At 42.6% G+C, this 20,007-nt stretch overlaps 1 protein-coding gene across 1 annotated transcript; it reads right to left on the reverse strand.

Annotated features, from left to right (window-relative positions):
- Positions 1-844: 844 nt before the first annotated feature.
- Positions 845-16,744, reverse strand: dnaja3b (DnaJ heat shock protein family (Hsp40) member A3b). Its single transcript, XM_017724193.2, has 12 exons — positions 16,526-16,744; positions 15,048-15,166; positions 14,505-14,588; positions 12,825-13,025; positions 12,474-12,626; positions 9,961-10,108; positions 8,508-8,572; positions 7,715-7,843; positions 6,650-6,765; positions 4,850-4,947; positions 4,633-4,757; positions 845-1,350 (listed from the first exon to the last, which is right to left on the reverse strand). The coding sequence occupies exons 1-11, from the start codon at positions 16,725-16,727 to the stop codon at positions 4,645-4,647; spliced, it is 1,428 nt and encodes a 475-aa protein (XP_017579682.1). The 5' UTR covers positions 16,728-16,744; the 3' UTR covers positions 845-1,350; positions 4,633-4,644.
- Between the last annotated feature and the right edge of the window lie 3,263 nt (positions 16,745-20,007).

A 20,007-nucleotide genomic window follows, 5' to 3' on the forward strand; every position in this document is an offset into this window, starting at 1 on the left:
CAAATACTTTGAAACCTACAGAACAGCAGCATTCCATTGGAATCATTTAATGCATGCATCTACATTGCATTACAAAATTTATATTATGTTCTTATATTATTATAAACAACACAAAACTGTTGAATAATAGTGTAAATCTGATTATTTTGTCACAATCACAACAGTGATGCCATATATTTTATTAAAACAGTAAATGCTACATTCTGAGTTTTTAAATTAAATACATGTTAAATACACTTACACTTTAAATGAAAAAGAAAAAAAAAACAACTCTAAACTCTGAAAAACAAATTTTCTAATGTGGCTGCATAAGTGACACTTTCCACTGAATAAATCTGGTCCACTGTTGCCTTTAGGCAACATACATGTTTCAGTGATTTCTGGTAACATACATGATTTAATGATACTGAATATTAAAAAAAAATTAACTCCTTACAACAGACATTAATCATATTTGTGGGCATATAAAAATTGAAGAATACTTGCTTTTCTGAGGGACATTGTCTGACGCAGTGCATCATTCACACGCAGCATCGTGCCAAAACAGTTCAAAATGGCCAACAGGAGGCCGTGTGAAGAAATAAAAGTTGGGGTTTTTATTGGTTTCCCTAAACTCCTCCGTTCACTATTAACCCTTTCATCATCAGGAAATATGTATCATGCCACTATAAAGTGAGGAAAGTGGTTTTGTTAACCTGAGGCAACAGCATGCAATAGAGGGTTAATCGAAGTACTGGATGTTTCAGAACTTGCACCGTTTTAACGTGAGAATTCAATTCACGATCAATTAATCATGAAACACAGGCACTCTGGTAGAAAAAAAAACACAGCATAGAGAACAGAGTGAACTGACCGAATACATCACTTTACTAAAGAAATAAATTACATGAACATTATGACACAGCCTTCGACCTGGTCGGTTTAATGGTGACCGAGTCTGGGCCGTATCACTCTCAAATATCCATCAGGGATGCGACAGATTAGTTAAACGTGTAAATGGGTAGACCTCAGCACAGTATGTAATGACTCATCTGCAGCACAACTCCATAACTCCAGTCCTTCATTAGACACAAAACAGCTGGTCGCAGAATCTCCTGATCTCCTGCCGTCTGTCCCTGTAGAGTTCTTGGCTGGACAGCTTTGAGCTCCATGGCACGATGGACAACAGTAGGACCTCTCTGGGATTCTGTCGGTTGCCGTTCTTCTCCCTCTCTGGTTTCCTTCTCCAACAGCCGAGTTGGGAGAAGAGCATCAAGAGTCATTAAAGGCTTGCAAGACTCTCCCCTTAAGTCAGATGTTCTCCACAGCAGATAATGAGGAGATGTCAAAGGTCAGGAAGCACCCAAACACCTGTTAAGACACTTAATGTTAGATCGATCATCCTTAACATTCTGTATTAGCCTAGTGGTTCTTGAACTGGTCAGCAAGGTCCCATAGATGGACCATATTTTTTCTCTGCCCCTGTGTGTGGTGAAGCGGGTTGGCTCAAGAATGTGCAGGACCCTGAGGTCCGGTATGAGAACTACTGTACTAAGCCCTAATTTAAGCCCAGATACTTGGAACGCTGCCATCATGAACACAAAATTAAGCTTCTTATGGATTTTATCTTATAGATTTGGGCAATTACCTGAATTAACCCTTTAAAAGTAATTACATAACATAGTAATTACAAACCGGATTCCAAAAAAGTTGGGACACTAAACAAATTGTGAATAAAAACTGAATGCAATGATGTGGAGACGGCAAATGTCAATATTTTATTCAGAATAAAACACAAATCACAGATCAAAGGTTTAAACTGAGAGAATGTATCAATTTAAGGGAAAAATATGTTGTTTCAAAATTTCATGGCGTCAACAAATCCCAAAAAAGTTGGGACAAGGCCATTTTCACCACGGTGTGGCATCCCCCCCTTCTTCTTACAACACTCAACAGACGTCTGGGGACAGAGGAGACCAGTTTCTCAAGTTTAGAAATAGGAATGCTCTCCCATTCAAGTCTAATACAGGCCTCTAACTGTTCAGTCGCCTTGGGCCTTCTGTGGCGCACCTTCCTCTTTACGATGCGCCAAATGTTCTCTATAGGTGAAAGATCTGGACTGCAGTCTGGCCATTTCAGTACCCGGATCCTTCTCCTACGTAGCCGTGATGTTGTGATTGCTGCAGAATGTGGTCTGGCATTATCTTGTTGAAAAATGCAGGGTCTTCCCTGAAAGCGATGACGTCTAGATAGGAGCATATGTTGTTCTAGAACCTGAACATAGTTCTCTGCATTAATGGTGCCTTTCCAGACATGCAAGCTGCCCATGCCACAAGCACTCATGCAGCCCCAAACCATCAGTGATGCAGGATTCTGAACGGAGCGTTGACAACAACTTGGGTTATCCTTGTCCTCTCTGGTCCGGATGACATGGCGTCCCAGTGTTCCATAAAGAACTTCAAATCGTGACTCATCTGACCACAGAACAGTCGTCCAGCTTGCCACACTTCATTTTAAATGACCCCTGGCCCAGTGCAAACGTCTGAGCTTGTGGAGCTCAGAAATGGCTTCCTCTTTGCCCTGTAGAGTTTCAGCTGGCAGTGGCGGATGGCATGGTGGATTGTGTTCACTGACGATGCTTTCTGGAAGTATTCCTGAGCCCATTCTGTTATTTCCTTGACAGTGGCATTCCTGTTTGAGGTGCAGTGACGTTTAAGGGCCCGGAGATCAGGAGCATCCAGTAGAGTTTTACGGCCTTGACCCTTACGCACAGCGATTGTTGGCTTCTGAGAGACACTGACACTCTTAGAAGCTCTTTTTATACCCAATCATTTTGTCAATTGAGCTAATTAGTGTTAATTGGTCTTCCAGCTGTTCGTTATGTGCTCAATTTCCTTTTTCCAGCCACTTATTGTTACTTGTCCCAACTTTTTTGGGATTTGTTGCGACTGTGAAATTTTGATTCAACATATTTTTCCTTTAAAATGTTACATTTACTCAGATTAAACTTTTGATCTTTCATCTATTTTCTATTACGAATAAAATATTGACATTTGCCATCTCCACATCATTGCATTCAGTTTTTATTCACAATTTGTTTAGTGTCCCAACTTTTTTGGAATCCGGTTTGTACATTCACAGTAATTTTATACATTTCAGAGCTGGACAATGACAGTATTTATGATTGTCATGATAAATTACATCACAATATGCTTTTCTGGGCATGCTTTGGATATCGTCAGTACCTAAAAACACTTTCCAAATACACGTTTGACTAAAGGGAGCATTGGATTTAATGTTTAATTGGATTTAGTGTAGCACAGTGTGAAATGTTGAATAGGAGGATTATAATTCTTTTAAAACTTTTTTTAAATGCTGACACTGAAAACCTAATTAGATCCTGAAAAAGATCAGATTGGCCATTCTGGTTGTCACTAAGTTTGCAAAATTGGCAGGTATGTTAAAAAACATGAAGCATGTTAAAAAACAACTTTGTCGGATGACAAAAAGGAAAAGAAAGACAGAAATGTACAAGGTAGATGTGATTTGGAGCTGCAGTCCATCGCATTTTCACTGAAAATACTCATCTGGCTTCCCAAAAGAGTAACTGTTTGGTCCCGATGTCTCTAGTTTTGAAGGTATTTGAGATTCATTTGAAATAAACCTTGCTCCATTCACCGGCCTTTTGGATTAGCGCCGTCACAATTAACAATTACGATAAATCTTACTTGATATCGGCTTCTTCGTTGGTTTATCAGGTTGAGTTTAACCACTCAAGCTGCTGATGCCTGACCAAAAGACGCTCTGCGATCCATGAGCTGAAATCAAGCGCATCTCTTCTCTGTTTATTTTATGGCTCGTCTATTGTTTTTTGCTGAGAAGGAAAGCCAGCCCTGCTGATGAACTCCCTCATCAGAGAGCGATTCCTTTAGCAGTGAACTGAACAGGTTCAGGGTTCAGTCTGAAGCTCACCGAGACTGGAAGGTCTCTGCTGGACCGGTTCAGCCTGTTTGTTGCAGACTCTAATACGGGTGGAGGGTCAAAACTGAGCGAACATAAGAAAAAGGTGTAATAAGTGCTCAACAAACCCAGCGCCCTTAGAAACTTTTCCATCTCCAGCTCGCTGTCTGCATCGCGTGCCCGCACTGTCTCAGAGTGATGGCGTTAAATTACCCACACCTGCAACGTTTTTATTTTGTCCGTCTTTATTTATTTTGGTTACACTCTGAAAACGTCTAATTCTTAGATTTTTTGTTATTTAGATAAATCATTTTCCCACTAACGTTTATTTATGATTTACATTGACGTTCCCGGCCCAAATTACTGAGTCCAGAACCACAGACCACTAGAGGGAGCTTTACAGTCCACTGGTGGTCTGCGGCCCACAGGTTGAGAAACCCTGGTCTAAACCGTTCTAGTAGCCCACATGTTTATTCAAACTTTGATAATAACTGCAGTAAGACGCTGTAGCGTACATGCGGTGACCTTCCCTAGTCACGAAATGCCATCACACGTCTTGCTGTGCATTTGTGATCAGACCACTCGATCCAGACGTTAATACCAGGAGTGAATGGGCCTCGAAGATCTTTCCACTTTAAAAAAAACACAAAAACAGGACTTCAGCTTGTTCTGGACTGCGTTTAGAGCTCCTACCTGCTGATCCCATCAGGAGAACATCTTCTTCAGCTTGGAGAAAAATCCTCCCTCCTCTTTCGCTGGCTGCTCTTCTTCTTTCCTCTGCTCTTCTTCAGGGGCTTTAGCTTGATGCTGAGAGCTCCCTACGCACATACACAAACACATGGTGTTCTGTCTGGAGCTCTGCGGGCCTCCACATCCTTAAGCCAGGCTTACGCTGTACATGTTAACATACCTGCTGCTGGTCTGCTGACTCCAGTGACCGTCCCCTCCACGTCCGTCTCCTCCTCAGCGTAGCCAAGCAGCAGCTCCCGCTGCCTACGACTCAACTTCCTTTCAGAGCAACCCAGCACACACAAGACAAACACTTTAACATAGTTTAGGAAGAGCTGCCTAACTTGCATCCTGACTCTGTGCCATATACTGTTTACTGAAGTAGCCGAGCAGGAATATCAGCATCTTATACAGTAACAGCTGAATATCAAACCTAATAAAGTCCAGTTCAGTCAGATTTCAACAACATTTACCGTCAGTTTCTCTTTTTAGAGCCGTCATGTGGAAAAACTTCCCTCTGACTCACTTTCTCCTCTGACTGCTGTTTCTCTCCTCGCCCCCTGTTTGAGCGTCACTCACTCGAGTCTCCGAGCTCATCATAATGCACAGATCTGATTGGCTGAGTAGCGTCACATGATATTTACAACGCATGTGATTGGTCTGCGAGTCTCCCGGGCACTAAAGCTACCGTAAAGGCTAGAAAATGTTACGCACATTGAAACAGGACCACCCAGTCGAAATGAAATCATTCTCCATAGTTCATTGGTCCAGATCCACATAGGACAGCGTCTGGGTCTGGACTCGGACCGCAGTCCACATATTAGTGGCCTCTGCTCTAAACCATTCAGGCCCTAGAGTACCGTTGCCCTTCACATGTCAAGACAAGGCAATGCAAGTTTATTTCTATAACACCTTTCATATGCTGCGGTTATTAAGAGAAATGAAAAATCTGTTTAAAAATTTAATTAAAATAATAACAACAAGTGCCGTTACAGGACAGAAGTGAAGCAGGGGTAACAGAGTTTAAACTGAGCTGAGAGCTGGTCAAATAGGAACATTTTGAGCCTGGATTTCTTCTGCTCGTGGGTATATTTTGGTTTTTCCATCTGAATTTACAAGCTCAAATCGTAAGGTACATTATTAACTGCATGAAATAAATCTTTTTGTTTTTTTGTAAAAGTTCCCCTTTTGACATCACTCTCTATTAGACTGGAGAGAAGAGTTATAGCTTCATATGACGCCCAGCTTCTGTTTTGGAGCCGCCGGTGGTCTTGAGGAACTGAAGTGGTAAAAAGTGTCCAGTGCTGGGGCTCTTCTGACAACTGGCTTCATTTAGGAGCAGATTAGTAGCCAAATGGTGCTCCTCCATGTTTAGTCTTTACCTTATGTAGAACTAACTGACTTTTCTAATGATCTGACAGTTGCGCTTGGCTAGATTAGATCAATACACTGGGCCTACACCATCAGTAACAGAACCTTGAAGACTATTCTGGACCAGATTGGCACCCAGTGTAAAGAACTAAGAATGGGGGTAATGCGTCTCTTCTTTTTACTCCTAGTGAGACTCTGACAGCTGCATTGTGAGTCAGCTGAAGCTGTGTCTTTTTTGGGAGTCCAGTTTGGAGACCATTACAGTGATCAATCCTGCTAGAACTAAACGTGTGGATGAATTTCTCCAGGCCTGCTTCAGTCCGGAAATCCCTGATCATGTTGTCCACTAACACACCAAGGTTATGTACTAGTTCTTTAGATTTTAGGGCTCTCAAGTCCAAATAGACAGCAATTTGAATGACTTACCTATTATTAAAATTCTATATAAACGTATACATTACATAAACATCGCCCAGATAAAACTACATTTCAGTTTGATGTTACAGGGACCACCCTTTTAAGACCCACATGCAGCAGACTGAAGAGAGGGGGAGCGTTCTGGTCAGTCACTGTGTAATTACAGTGTAAATGCAGTGTTAAAGTCACTTACTTAGGAACTTTAATTTTGATGTGAACGTAGTGGTCTCCATAGCTGTAGCTGTTTAAGCGGGCGATTCCTTTGCTTGCCAGCCGGATCTTCTGGTCTGTCTGAATTCCGGGAGGGATCTGCAGGAAGCAGCAGGAAAATATAGTAATGTTATCATGACAGATGGAGAACGGGGCTCTGAGGAACCATCTCTCCTTCTCTTTGCATTAGTTACGCGCAGACACCTGACACAAGCTGGAAATTTGTACTGTGATTCATTCACAGTAGGACTCGTGTGCATTTCTGCACAGTATTTGGCATATTTAGCATTTTTAAAATAGCCTAAAATCTTAAGTATTGTGGAAAAGCTAGATGGTAAATGGTCATCAGTAGGCAAGACATCACTGCTGGACTGAAAAAACATTATGAAGTTCATAGCATCCCATCTTTATAATTAACTTCACTGTTAACGTTATTAACTTTATTTATTAAGTCTGTTCGTTTATAGGCTTCTCTGCCTGCATTGTGATACATTGTGAGCCCCATTGTATCCTGTTTTTCAACGGTCAGGACCACCAAAGTGCAGGTACTGTTTGGGTGGTGGGTCATTCTCAGCACTGCAGCAACACTGATGTGGTGGTGGTGTGTTAGTGTGTGTTGCGCTGGTCTGAGTGGATCAGACACAGCAGTGCTGCTGGAGTTTTTAAACACTGTCACTGCTGGACTCAGAATAGCCCACCAACCAAAAATATCCAGCCAACAGCGTCCTGTGACCACTGATGAAGGACTAGAGGATGACCAACACAAACCGTGCAGCAGCAGATGAGCTGTCGTCTCTGACTTTACATCTACAAGGTGGACCGACGAGGTAGGAGTGTCTAATAGAGTGGACAGTGAGTGGACACAGTGTTTTAAAACTCCAGCAGCACTGCTGTGTCTGATCCACTCTTACCAGTGCAACACACACTAACACACCACCACACCATCAGTGTCACTGCGGGGACAATGATTTATTTATATATATATGGACAGATAGATACAGATAGATAGACAGACAGACAGACAGATCTAGATCTTTCCTGGTCTTACCGGAATGTCTATGCTTCCATAGAGGCCCTGGGCTCGAACCGTTCCTCCCAGAATAGCCTGAGCCACTGATATCATCACATCAGAGTGGATATCTGGCCCATCCCGCCGGAACACTGGACTCTTCTGGACCTGAAAAATGCGCATAAAACAAAATTAATATAAATGCACGTCATACAGTCCAAATACGTCTAAACCACGTAACATTTTGATCACCCAGTCAAATATCAGTGGATCACACGACTTGTTCTGAGAGTTTGATGAAGAAAGCAATTCCGTATATATTCACTAGCAACTTCACTAAAACCTGCTTCTTTACCACTGACCGGCCACTTCACGATCTCCGCCGACCTTACAGATCCACTATATACAGTCACATGTAAACGTCTGGACACTCCTGGCCAAATTACATTGTTTTGTTGATTTTCTAAGTAAGAATAAGTTGCACATCGCTGCTGTTGGAAGAAAACCTCATATCTCCAAAACGGTAACTTTACAGAAGAAGGAAAAAACCTACTTTACTTTTAATGGAAGTCAATGGAACCAGACGTCTGTCTAAGTAATTTTGAGCCGTTTCTTTTGGTCCATTCATCATGGAATTTACACACAATGTAAAGAACAACAGGCATTTTCAAACTATGTCAAAAACTGAAAGAGAGATATGAGGTTTTATTCCGACAGCAGCGATATTTTCTACAGGGAAGAAATTAAATACAGAATTTTCTATTTATTTGTACTAATTCCTATTTATTTCTTTAAGATATTGGGGTAGACAATGTACAAACATTTAACTCACTCTGAATGTGACATAAATCTGCTTCTTTCCCACTGGCATCCTCACTGTCTGACCATCCTCCACTCCTAAAAGACACCAACACAGTCAAGACAAAGGGGCAAAGCTACATACAGCAGTGTGCTAAAGTCAGAGACCAGTGACTTAATTTACAGTCAAAACAGTCATGAAGTACAAGTTATTCTTTTTTTAGCATCAGGAAAAAAACTAATAATTAAAAGAAAAGTATACAGAAGCCTCAACAACTAAACATACAACTCTTCAGTGTTTACTGGGTGCACTCTTTGGCTTTATTAGCGTCCGTTCTTTTCTGAAGACCTGCTTTCAGTTTTTCAAAGAAATCTGCAGGAATTTTCTTTCCACGCCTCCAAAGTTCAGTCTTAGAAGCTGGTTGATGATTTTCTGAAGCGATCAAACCCATTCGGTGGTGTTGAGGTCTGGACTCTGGGGCGGTCAGTCCATCGTCCAGCTTCTTTGTTTGATGTGTCCGTCCCCTTTTCTCAGTGAGGTTCTTCTTGATCAGCTACACGTCCTTTCAGACCCACAGCGCAGAGTGTTCTCACAGTGGAAGGATGGACAGAAACCCCTGTGGATGTTTTCAGATCTGAAGCAGCTTGATCTTCTCCTCTCTCTTAGAGATCAAAGCTTTCAGTGCTGTTTATCTGATGGGGGCAGTTTGGGGGTCTACCAGGTCTTGCAGGTGGTTGCTAGGAGTCCCATTTTCTCTGTGGCTTTCAATTTTTTCAACTCCACTTTTTTAAACTTCTTTTTTTCACCTATTTTTCTTTGACTTTCCCCTTCCTTAAGCAAGGGGATTATGTTGCATCATGCCTGTACTGAGTGGAAATAAAATAAATGAAGGGTGGTCTCTACACAGCACGCTATTACAAAATATGTCTGTGTTGCTTTTTTACTGCATTGCTTACTGAAATACTGGTATTAGTTTTGCAGAAAGTGCTCAAAAACAATAACTGGTCATCATGACACCTTCAGTCCAGATTCGGACACAGTTTTAATGCATAAATATGTTTTCTAGAGCACCATTTCTCAACCACGGGGCACCCACTGGTGGTCCTCAGGTCTATACGGAGGGGTCCTGTGGTCCATAGTGGGCCTTTGGGAAAAAAACTTCAAGTCCTGCAAAACCATTCCACTTAATATGCCACCATTCTGACTGATTTATGGCACAAAACAAGCAAACGTCAGCCTAATCCTTTATGTCCACTGACATGAGGCATAGCTGTGATAAAAACTTCCCAAAAACAATATTTTTAAGGGAAAAAAGTTTACGGTTTTGTTTTCCCGTGGGCCTTCATGCTTTCTAGTAGCGGGGCTTGAGGAGTAAAGGGTTCGGATCCCCCTGTTCTAGAGTACAACATAACCAGTTTTCCTTTTATCGTTATTATTGGATGCAATTCCTCGGACAAATGCATTTAGATGAGTACAGATTGCTGACCTGCAGGAACAGGAACAGTGACTGTGTGCCTCTGTTTGGTTTGGCCTGTTCCTCTGCACATCACACATGGCGTAATCATGATGGAGCCCCGTCCACCACAGCGACGACAGGTGGAGCGCATCATAAACGGGCCCGTGTTTATCGACTCCTACACACACGGAAAGAGAGAGATATCAGGGGTGCATCGACCTGCAGGTGTCCATTCAAAATCATCAGGTTATAACATTAGAATCAAATCACTGTAGTAATATTATAATAACCTAATATTAATAATAACCTTTCATACAGAGAAAACTTACCAAGCTAACTTCAAACCTAAAAATCCCTTTAAAAACCCTGACATATTGTTTCTATTGTTTACAATGATGAGCCAAAACATCAAGGCAAGATGCCTAATATGCTGTTGCTCCTCAGCGTGCTAACAGCTTTAACCTGCGGAGTCCTGTAAGAAGTGTGTATCGAACTTCTTGTTCCGGCACATCCCACAGATGCTGGATCAGATTGAAATCTGGGGAATATAGAGGTCAGGACAACATCTTCATCTCTTCATCATGTTCCTCAAACCGTTCCCAAACAACGGCCCATATTCGCTGTGCTTCTTAAAGTGAGAGTGCTGATTTAGGATCAGACTCCTGTCTTATTTACAATCATCTTAGATCAGGGGCAGTCATGGGCTGGAGGTCTGGGAAGGTAGCTAGTTCGAACCTCTGAGCCGACAGTACATGACTGAAGTGTACTTGAGCAAGACACCTAACCCCCAACTGCTCCCCAGGTGCTGCGGATAGGGCTGCCCTGCATTCCAGGCAAGTGTGCTCACTGCCCCGTAGTGTGTGTGTTCACTAGTGTGTATGTGGTGTTTCACTGCATGGATGGGGTAAAATGCAGAGGTGAAATTTCCACGTTGTAGGACTAATATGGGTCACTTAATAATTATAATAATTCCAAAGCCTTGTGCATATGGAGGGAATTACCCTGCCACTGCCATCAGGGAACCCCACTGCCATGAAGGGATGTACCTAATCCTCAAAAACGTTTAGGTACATGGCACATGTGCAACTGATATCCACCTGATATCCACCTGATATCCACCTGATATCCACCTGATATCCACCTGATATCCACCTGATATCCACCTGATATCCACCTGAATGCCCAGGACCCAGGGTTTCCCAGCAGAACATTGCTAAGAGCAACACACACTTCTTGCATCTGTGTCTCTTCTTCCAGCAGTGCATCCTGGTGCCATCACTTCCTCTGGTAATCAGTGCACACATACCTGGCTGTCCACATGATGTAAAAGAAAACAGGGCTCATTTGACCAGGCGACCTTCTTCCATCACTCCATGGTTCTTGTGTGTCCAATGTAGGTGCTTTCGATGGTGGACAGGGTTTAGCATGGGGGCGCTCTGAGGACTACAAAGCCTCATATGTAGTAGGGTGCAATGCACTGGATGGACACAGTCCTCCTTTAACCATCATGAAAGATTTCCGTGACGTGTGTCACACAATCATTTCTGTTGGTTCAGATTAAATAGGATAGCCTTCATGGCCATGGTGCATGATGTCCTGAGTGCCCAACACCCCGTCATCAGTTTATGGTTTGTCCTTCCTTGGATCATTGTCAGGAGGTGCTCACAACTGCTGACAGGGAGAACTCACAAGCCTTGCTGTTTCCAAGGTACTCAGATACATTCGAACAGCCATTATAATCGGACTCTTGTCAAAGCCACCCAGGTCTTCATGCCTGCATTCCACCGACGAGAAACTATTTACCTACCATCTATTCTATCCCAGACCTTGCTCCAAGACAATTAACATAATTAGTGCCGCCAGTCACAACGTTTCGGCTCATCGATGTACATTCCACTACTGTGTAAATAGCTCCCCTTGACATATTTGTATGTTGTGTGTATTTTTCAAAAACAATTCTGAAATTATACCAAAAGAAACAAATCATATCAAACTGTGGTGAAATTGGAGATTTCGATAAACCTCACAGTTTCCTAAAGAGGCATATTCAAGTCGAACTGTTGGTGGTCACAGACTTCCAGGCTTTGCACATGGAAAGCAACAATCAAGAGTCCCCCATTCATTTTCAACAAGAGACAGGTGGTCAGGCAAACCGACATAGGCAGAGCGACAGGCGAGCGACAGCACTGCACCTCTCGAAGACCAGCGCATGCCTGAAGCCTCAGAGTTGTTCTTTTAAGTTGTAGGGGAGGGAAAATTGAGGAAGACCTCATACTTACCTCAGTGCCTCCTGACATTACAAGACTTTTATTTCTTATTTTTGAGTTTAAAGACAATCTACGTTAGACGAGAGCTAGACAAGTGCCTGACAAGTGCGAGACGAGCGCTAGCTGTGCTAGTCACCATGGTTACCATGCAAGACACACCTGCTGTTTGAAAAGGGCTGAGCGATTTGTCGTTCCCCATCTGAAAGTCAACACACTGAAAGTTGTGTACATCACAGCAAAAAACCTCCATGGAGACGGTTGCTACAGTGTTCTCACCATGCCAGTGCCGTTGCAGTAGTGGCAGTGAGTGACCTTGGTGCCAGGCTCATGACCTTTGCCGTCGCAGCGTGGACAGCTGTCCTCTAAGTTCACCGTGATCTCCTTGTTCACTCCCTTTGCTGCCTGAGTGAACGTCAACTCCATCACATACTGGGCAGAGATATGAGAGAGAAAACAATGCAAGTACATTAGAACTGTAGGTCAAAAACAGGTGCAGTTCATTACTGTAAACAGCTCCAACGAAACATCCGGGGGTTCTTATATAAAACATATACAGATTTGATTTTAAGATGACAGTATTTCAGGCAGAGCAGAAGACAGATCTGAAGCTCTTCAGCTCAAGCTGACCTCTGGTGGTTGGTCAAAAATGGAAGTAAAATCTCCAAAGCCTCGGCCTCCAGCAAACTCTCCAAAGATCTTCCTGAAGAGCTCCTCTGGATCCACAGTGGCTCCGCCCCTCCAGTACTGCTGCTGCCCTGCCGCGCCGGCACTCGGCCCCGCTGAACCGTACGTATCGTACTGCTTCCTCTTCACCTCGTCACTCAGAACCTGCACACATGCAGAAAAACACCACACATAAATTTAACATAAAGACTTGTATGTGCTGTACAAGAGAAAACACTGACTCTTCAAAGGTGCGTAAAAAAAAGAAAAAAAGGCCAAATCTGACCAACTTCAATGATTCTGCATCTGATTTGACTTCCATATGATGTGGAAACAAATGGAGATCTGAGCGCAAATCATCAGCTTCAGTGCGTGAAATCAAGCGCCAGCCCACCAGCACCTTATTTACATATTATTTACATGAATCACGTCCTAATTGATCCTATTTTGGTAGGAAGCCAATAATGTAGGTGGAATTTACTGACCAAACTTTATAGTATTAAAAACCCTGACTGGAAAGAATAGTGTGAAGTCAGCTTTATTATGATTATATAGGGTAAAATAGCATATTTAACCCTGTATTATTCCAGTGTATTAGACTAGCTGCACTAGCTGTGTTTTGTATTGTTTAATTTTGGAGCAGACCACAAACACAGTGTAAAAAGTCTTTAAATGCAACTGTGCGCTGGACTGCCTATTCACAAATCATGCGTGTGGTTGTTAAACTATCTGTACTTCTATTATTGGTATTACACAATATTTGTTCATTTTAGTTTATTAACTGCTAAACATTTTTCTGGTTGTGAAGCATTTATGATCTCATCTACAGGTGCTTACCAGACATGAGTGAAACATGCATGCACCAATTTTAAAATCTTATTTAATCATATTAATTGTGAATATGCTTTTAATGCACTCGTAAACACAAAATGTCACATTCTTCTGCTTGTGGACATCCGAAGCACAACCGACGTTACAAAATGTTCTTCTGCACGTTGTGTGCAATTACACATTTCCACCAGAGGGGTCTCCAAGTCCGCAAATCCTGCACAGTGTTTTAAATGACTTGTTTTAAATTACAGTTGTATGCAAAGTCAGCAAATACGCAGTTAAATTATGGAAAGCAAATTTAAATTACATTTGAATTACCATTACAAGGTAATACGTCTATCTAGGGCTGAAGCTTTAGCATTAGCTGGAAAAATATATTGACATAATTTATAAACACGAGCAACAAAGGTTTATGAAGCCGCCTTGCAAAGTAGTTGTGACTAATCATTAAACTGCTACATTTATATTTACAGCATTTGGCTGACGCTCTTATCCAGAGCAACTTACAGTTTGATCATTTTACACAGGTAGGTGAAGGTGGTGTTAGGAGTCTTGCCCAAGGACTCTTATTGGTATAGTGTAGGGTGTTTACCCAGGTGGGGATTGAACCCCAGTCTACAGCGTAGAAGGCTGAGGTGATACTCACTACACTAACCAACCGCTACTGCTATGTTGGATAAAACTAAGAAATTACTACTACTGGTTAATCCATTCGTTATAAAAAGCCTTTGGACTAGGTTGAGGCTGCCCGTTGTAAAATAACGTGTGGCTCAATAAACTAGACAAATGCTAGGATTAATGCTTGAGTCAAACCTCATATGCTTCTGCCAGCTTGGCGAACTTCTCTTTAGCCTGCGGATCATCTGGGTTGGTGTCAGGATGGTATTTCTTGGCCATCTGAGGAAACATGTTAAAATTTCTGTAAATTTGTAGTATAAATTCACAGCAAAGGCTACAGTGCTAGTAGTAATTGTGGGAACCCACTGGACCCAATAATACGGACAGCAGGCCACCGTTGGCTAGTCTCCATGCTAGGCTGATGACTAACACACAACCCCAAGAGACTGGCTTTTCCTCTTTCCGCCAATTTAACTCATTAACTCATTAAAATCTGAGGTCCACTGCTTTGACAACAAACTGGACTAAGTGACCTCAGGCTGCAGCTCACTACACGAGAGGTGAAGTAATCAGCGTTTATTTGCATAGCTGTAAAACAGTAATGACCAAACCAATAAAAAGAATTTCAACCAGTACACCAGATGAACTGGTTCATCATCCACTACTACAACTGCAGGAGACTCCAGCACAGCTGTCCTGAAGCATGAGGTGTGAAAGGCCTCATCATTATCAGTTTACCTGATAATAGGCCTTCTTAATCTCCTTCTGCGTCGCGGTGCGCGGAACGCCCAGCACGCTGTAGTAATCCTCCCCATGGCGCACTGAACTGCTATGGAAGGCGCGTGAGCTGCTTAGCCCTGGAACAACATACACGGACAAGGTAAGACCAAGAAGTCAGAGCATAAACAAAAATCTGTCATAAAAAATAATCCAGTCACAACACGATGAATTCTGCTCAGCTAACGAAGAGTTTCTCCTGCAGACGTCTTAAAGGGGAATTCCCGAGTGGTTCATTCTAGGGAATCCTACAGTCAGAACTGTTCACAGTGGTGGTGATAGGAACCAGACGCCCACTCAGAGAAAGTTATGACGTTGTTAGGAGGGCGCTGGGTGATGCCCGAGACGTTGTTTTATGATAGTCTTGCGATATGTTTTTGGCCTAAAACGGAGTAAATCAATCAGGTCTCTCGCACGTCACATTCATAGAGACTCACAATAGAGTGACAAATGATTTGTGTGTTTATACGCCTTCTAACTGCACATACGCTGTCCAGTTGATGAGGTTTAAACAAAGTTGTTACAAGCGAGACTAGCAATTTTATTTACCATTCAGAACCACCTGTGTGCTTACACATGTCTTCTGGGAGTCTATACGTTATATTGATGATGGTAAAATTGTGATAAATCTGAAAAAGTATATTTTATTTAGGGACTGTTTTGCCTCATAGCGCCTTTCCATGCACATCTCTGGCATGTATCTTAATGTTGGGCAAAAAATATTGTGAAACTATCATAAAATAACGTCTCAGGCATCATGCAAAGTGTTCTGTAATACAGGTATATGTATATACAGTGTAATAACTTTTAAACCTTTCAGTGTTCTGGTTCCTATCACCACCACTCCGAGTTTCTATAGAAAGGAGCATTTCACACCAAACCGCTCTAAATGGCTTCTTTTACTTCTAAAATCACATAAATAGGTTAATTTTTTTAAAATATATTGGTGGAGTTTCCCTTTTAAGACCGAGTTCGGATAATAATAGGAGAGGCGCGCCGCACTTTCCCAGTTGTAGTTTTAGAAGTGAGGCATTCCGTTATCATTAGGCACAAGGAGGCGGGGCAGAAAACTACAATACCCACAATGCCTTGCGCGCACAACTCTCACGCGTCGCTATGTTTTCAGCACGTATCTCGCTGCTTTTCTTTTTACGGACATCGTAGTCACACACTAATGCTATTTTGCTTCATCTACAACTTCGCAAAACCGTAAATAAATAAAATAAATAAAAATAAAAAAACCGCTCAGCGCTGAAAACTGTAACCCACGTGAGTTACATCATCCTCGCTTCTCAAGCGAAGCGACTACAGTAATATTTTATTTTATACTCTTTCGGTTTGAACCCATGACCCAGCTGAGGCAGTCAGGGGCACTTTAAGCGATTTCAAAGAGACGCTTTTAAAGAGAAACACTTAAGCTCCTCTCTGTTAAGGCTCACCTGCCAGCCCCCCCAATGTCACTCCGCTTTCGCCCCTCCTGCGATGTGCGTTGACCACAACGACACAACAACGACCCCCAGTGACCGCCAGGCCAGAGAAAGGTCCGTGCGCAAGGGCGCGGAAAGGCGCACAGGTCGCGCTGACTCGAGGCAAAGCCTTAAACATCCGACGCGTGGAACAGCAGACCGCGGAGACGGCCATGCTTGCTCTGATGTAAACCGACCGGCTGTGTTCGCGCATGCGCACAAGACAATGTCTACTAGTCAAGTTGCTTTATCCCATAGCGCCGACAGATGTCGCTGTATACTCGCAATCTGTGCCCCCGTACAGCCGTCCTGGAGACTTGGAAAGGCAATGCATTGTGGGTATTGTAGTTCTGTGCCACACCCCTGACACTTCAGGGCCTTCCCTGCCTGGCTAATAAAATCGGAACCCCTCTAACTGGGGTTAGAAACTGGGAATTACGGAATTTCTGACTTGTAATTTGCTCTCAAAGTCATATATAGAAGTGGAAACCTCTGGATTTCTTGATTGCATAATTGCTAGTTTAAGATGGAATCACAAGACATTTAGGTTTGTTTGGATAGTAAATCAAAATGTCTGTGTTTCTCTCATGGACATTAAAGAAATCGGGCTCTGCAAGTCGCTCAGTGATGAGCCATTTCACATCAAACCGCTCGGGATTACTTTGTTTACATCTCAACAACTTGAATGATGCAGACTTTTTAAAAAATATGTGGAATTGCAACAAGTTTAGAGATGTGTGTGATGACAGGGGACAAAATGCTGGCTAAATGCCATTACTTGTCATTTAACTGACAATTTGTGGAAACTCGGTGAGCAGGCTTGATATCAGAATATCTTCTGACCATCGCAGCAGATGCGTAATTTAAAACATAAAGCGTGAATCACCTGCTTTCTTTCATTCTTCACATGCTTCTCTCTCTTTCTCTTCACCAGCCTCAGACCATACCGACTCGAGGCCTTTCCAATCCCTGGGGTCTGGAATGTTTTAGAAGACATGCAGGACTTTCCTCAGTAAGATCAGCGCTAGACTATTTCTGAGCATGTCAATTTGCGGTGCAGCGGCGCCTCCATGTGGCCGCCAGGGTTTGGGCAGCACTCCGGCCACATACAGGATATGATTATGAGTGTGGCTGATGTCATGATGAGTCTGGTTTCTGGTTGGACGCAGAGCCAGCGTGTGTGGTGAGTTTAATGGCCGCGTGTGTTGGGACTGCAGAAAGGGAGACGCTGAACAAGCATTCTGTGGACAGAGTGGCCTGTTTGACAGGCCGGCACGACACGAACACATTGGCCTTTCCTCATCACATTGTGCCCAAATCTGGGAACCAGCTAGTGAGCACCAGATACTAGGTGGTGAGCACCCAATACTTAAGGTGTGCACTAGATATTATGTGGTGAGCACCCAATACTATCAGGAGAGCCCTTAATACTATGTGGTGATCAACAGATACTATAAGGTGTGCACTAGATACTATGTGCTGAGCACCCAATACTATCAGGTGAGCATTCAGTACTATGTGGTGAGCACCAGATAAGATGTGGTGTGCACCCAATACTATATGATGAACACCAGATACTATGTGGTGCACAACAGATACTGTGCAGTGAACACCCAATACTGTATGACAAACACCAGATACTATGAGGTGCACACACAATACTATATGATGAACACCAGATACTATGGGGTGCACACACAATACTATATGATGAACAACAGATACTATGAGGTGCACACACAATACTATATGATGAACAACAGATACTATGAGGTGCACACCAGATACTATATGATCAACACCAGACACTATGTGGTGCACACCTAATACTATATGATGAACACCAGATACTATGAGGTGCACACCCAATACTATATGATGAACAACAGATACTATGGGGTGATCACATAGTATCTGGTGCTCACCTGGTAATATCCAGTGCTCACAAGATTTTAAAAAATACACCAGGTGTCCCTTCAGGGGCTCCATAGTGACTTTTTGCACATGTTACTTATGAAGAAATTTAGAAAAATCAGAGAATTTCACCTTTAATGTAACTTAATATCAGGCCTAGCACTCCATGTTGAAGATGATGTACATATATGGACACATATTCTCTCCAAATGCATTTACTTTAAATTTATTTTTATTCAAATACACGTTCAGCTTTCTTAAAACAACCACATGAAATGTACCAATTAATGTTTGTTTTATGTTTATGTAAAAAGTGAAAACTTTGTTTAAATTCTTGAATCGACTGCCCAAGAATGAGTAATACACCACACGCAGCGACACAAGGTGACTGACAGACAGCTAAAGTGATCTGAGGATATGAAAGATGATCCATCTACAGCAGAGGTGCACAACTTTGGTCCTGGAAGGCCGGCGTCCAGCACGCTTTGGCGGGTTACCTGCTTCAACACCCGATTACACTCATCTGTTAACTGCCAGGTTCAGTAGATGTGTTTGAGTAGGGAAACCTCCAAACTGTGCTGGACACCAGCCTTCCAGGATCAGAGTTGCGCACCTCTGGTCTACAGCACCACTATGTGGTGAGTGCAAGAACTAGCCTGTGGCCTCTTGACCTTTCAGTAAATCGAAGTCAGAAAACTCATTAAAGTCAGGGATGTTTGATTATACAGCTGTTCTTTGTGTGTGTTCATACTAAACGTGAATGAACATGTGCTGGTGTCGAGCTGAAATAGTGTTTGCTGACTGCAATATTAAGGACTGGCTTCAGTTTAAGTTTGGTTTAATCGCTGTTTGTCTGCTTTTCTGCTGGTTTGTTGCGTCTGCTGTCTGGGTTCTCTGTGTTTGTATGGAGTTGCTATGAGGTTTGGTTGTATTTGAACTCTCAGTGCTTTTGGATTCGCTCATGTTACCATGGAGTCTCAATCATTGGGGGGTTGGGTGGGCAGGAACTAGTCCGTTATCCGGGGATACTGTGGCTGTCAGACTTTGCTGTTACACACTGTGAAGCCAGAATACTGTAGAATATACAGCAAGCAGAAAACATGGATTTTCAATTTTTATTGTTCATCTTTTCAGCTTCCATTCTTTCCAAGAGACTTGCTTTCAGTTTTTGGAAGAAAGTTCAGTCATCAAAGTTGTATTTTCTGCCTCTCTCAATCCAAGTAATCCCAAACACATTCAGCGATGTTGAGGTTTGGACTCCAGGGTGGCGAGTCCTGTGCAGATCCTGTCCTTTTAGAGAGCTTCACTTTCAGCTTTTCAAAGAAACCTGCAGAGATGTTTTTCCACACCTCCAAAGTTCAGTCTTAGAAGTTGGTTGCAGTTTCTCCTCACAATCCAAGATATCCCAATTGCAAGTTTCATCGTTCCTTAAATCTCCAAAAAGTCCTAAAAGACTGTAAATGGAAATTGGATGCATCTCATCTGGATGTCATCAGGAAATGAGACGTGTGAACTGGCTGGGCTCTTAGATATGCAAGGCT

The sequence above is a fragment of the Pygocentrus nattereri genome, chromosome 25 (genome assembly GCF_015220715.1).
Source record: "Pygocentrus nattereri isolate fPygNat1 chromosome 25, fPygNat1.pri, whole genome shotgun sequence".
Taxonomy (NCBI): Eukaryota; Metazoa; Chordata; class Actinopteri; order Characiformes; family Serrasalmidae; genus Pygocentrus; species Pygocentrus nattereri.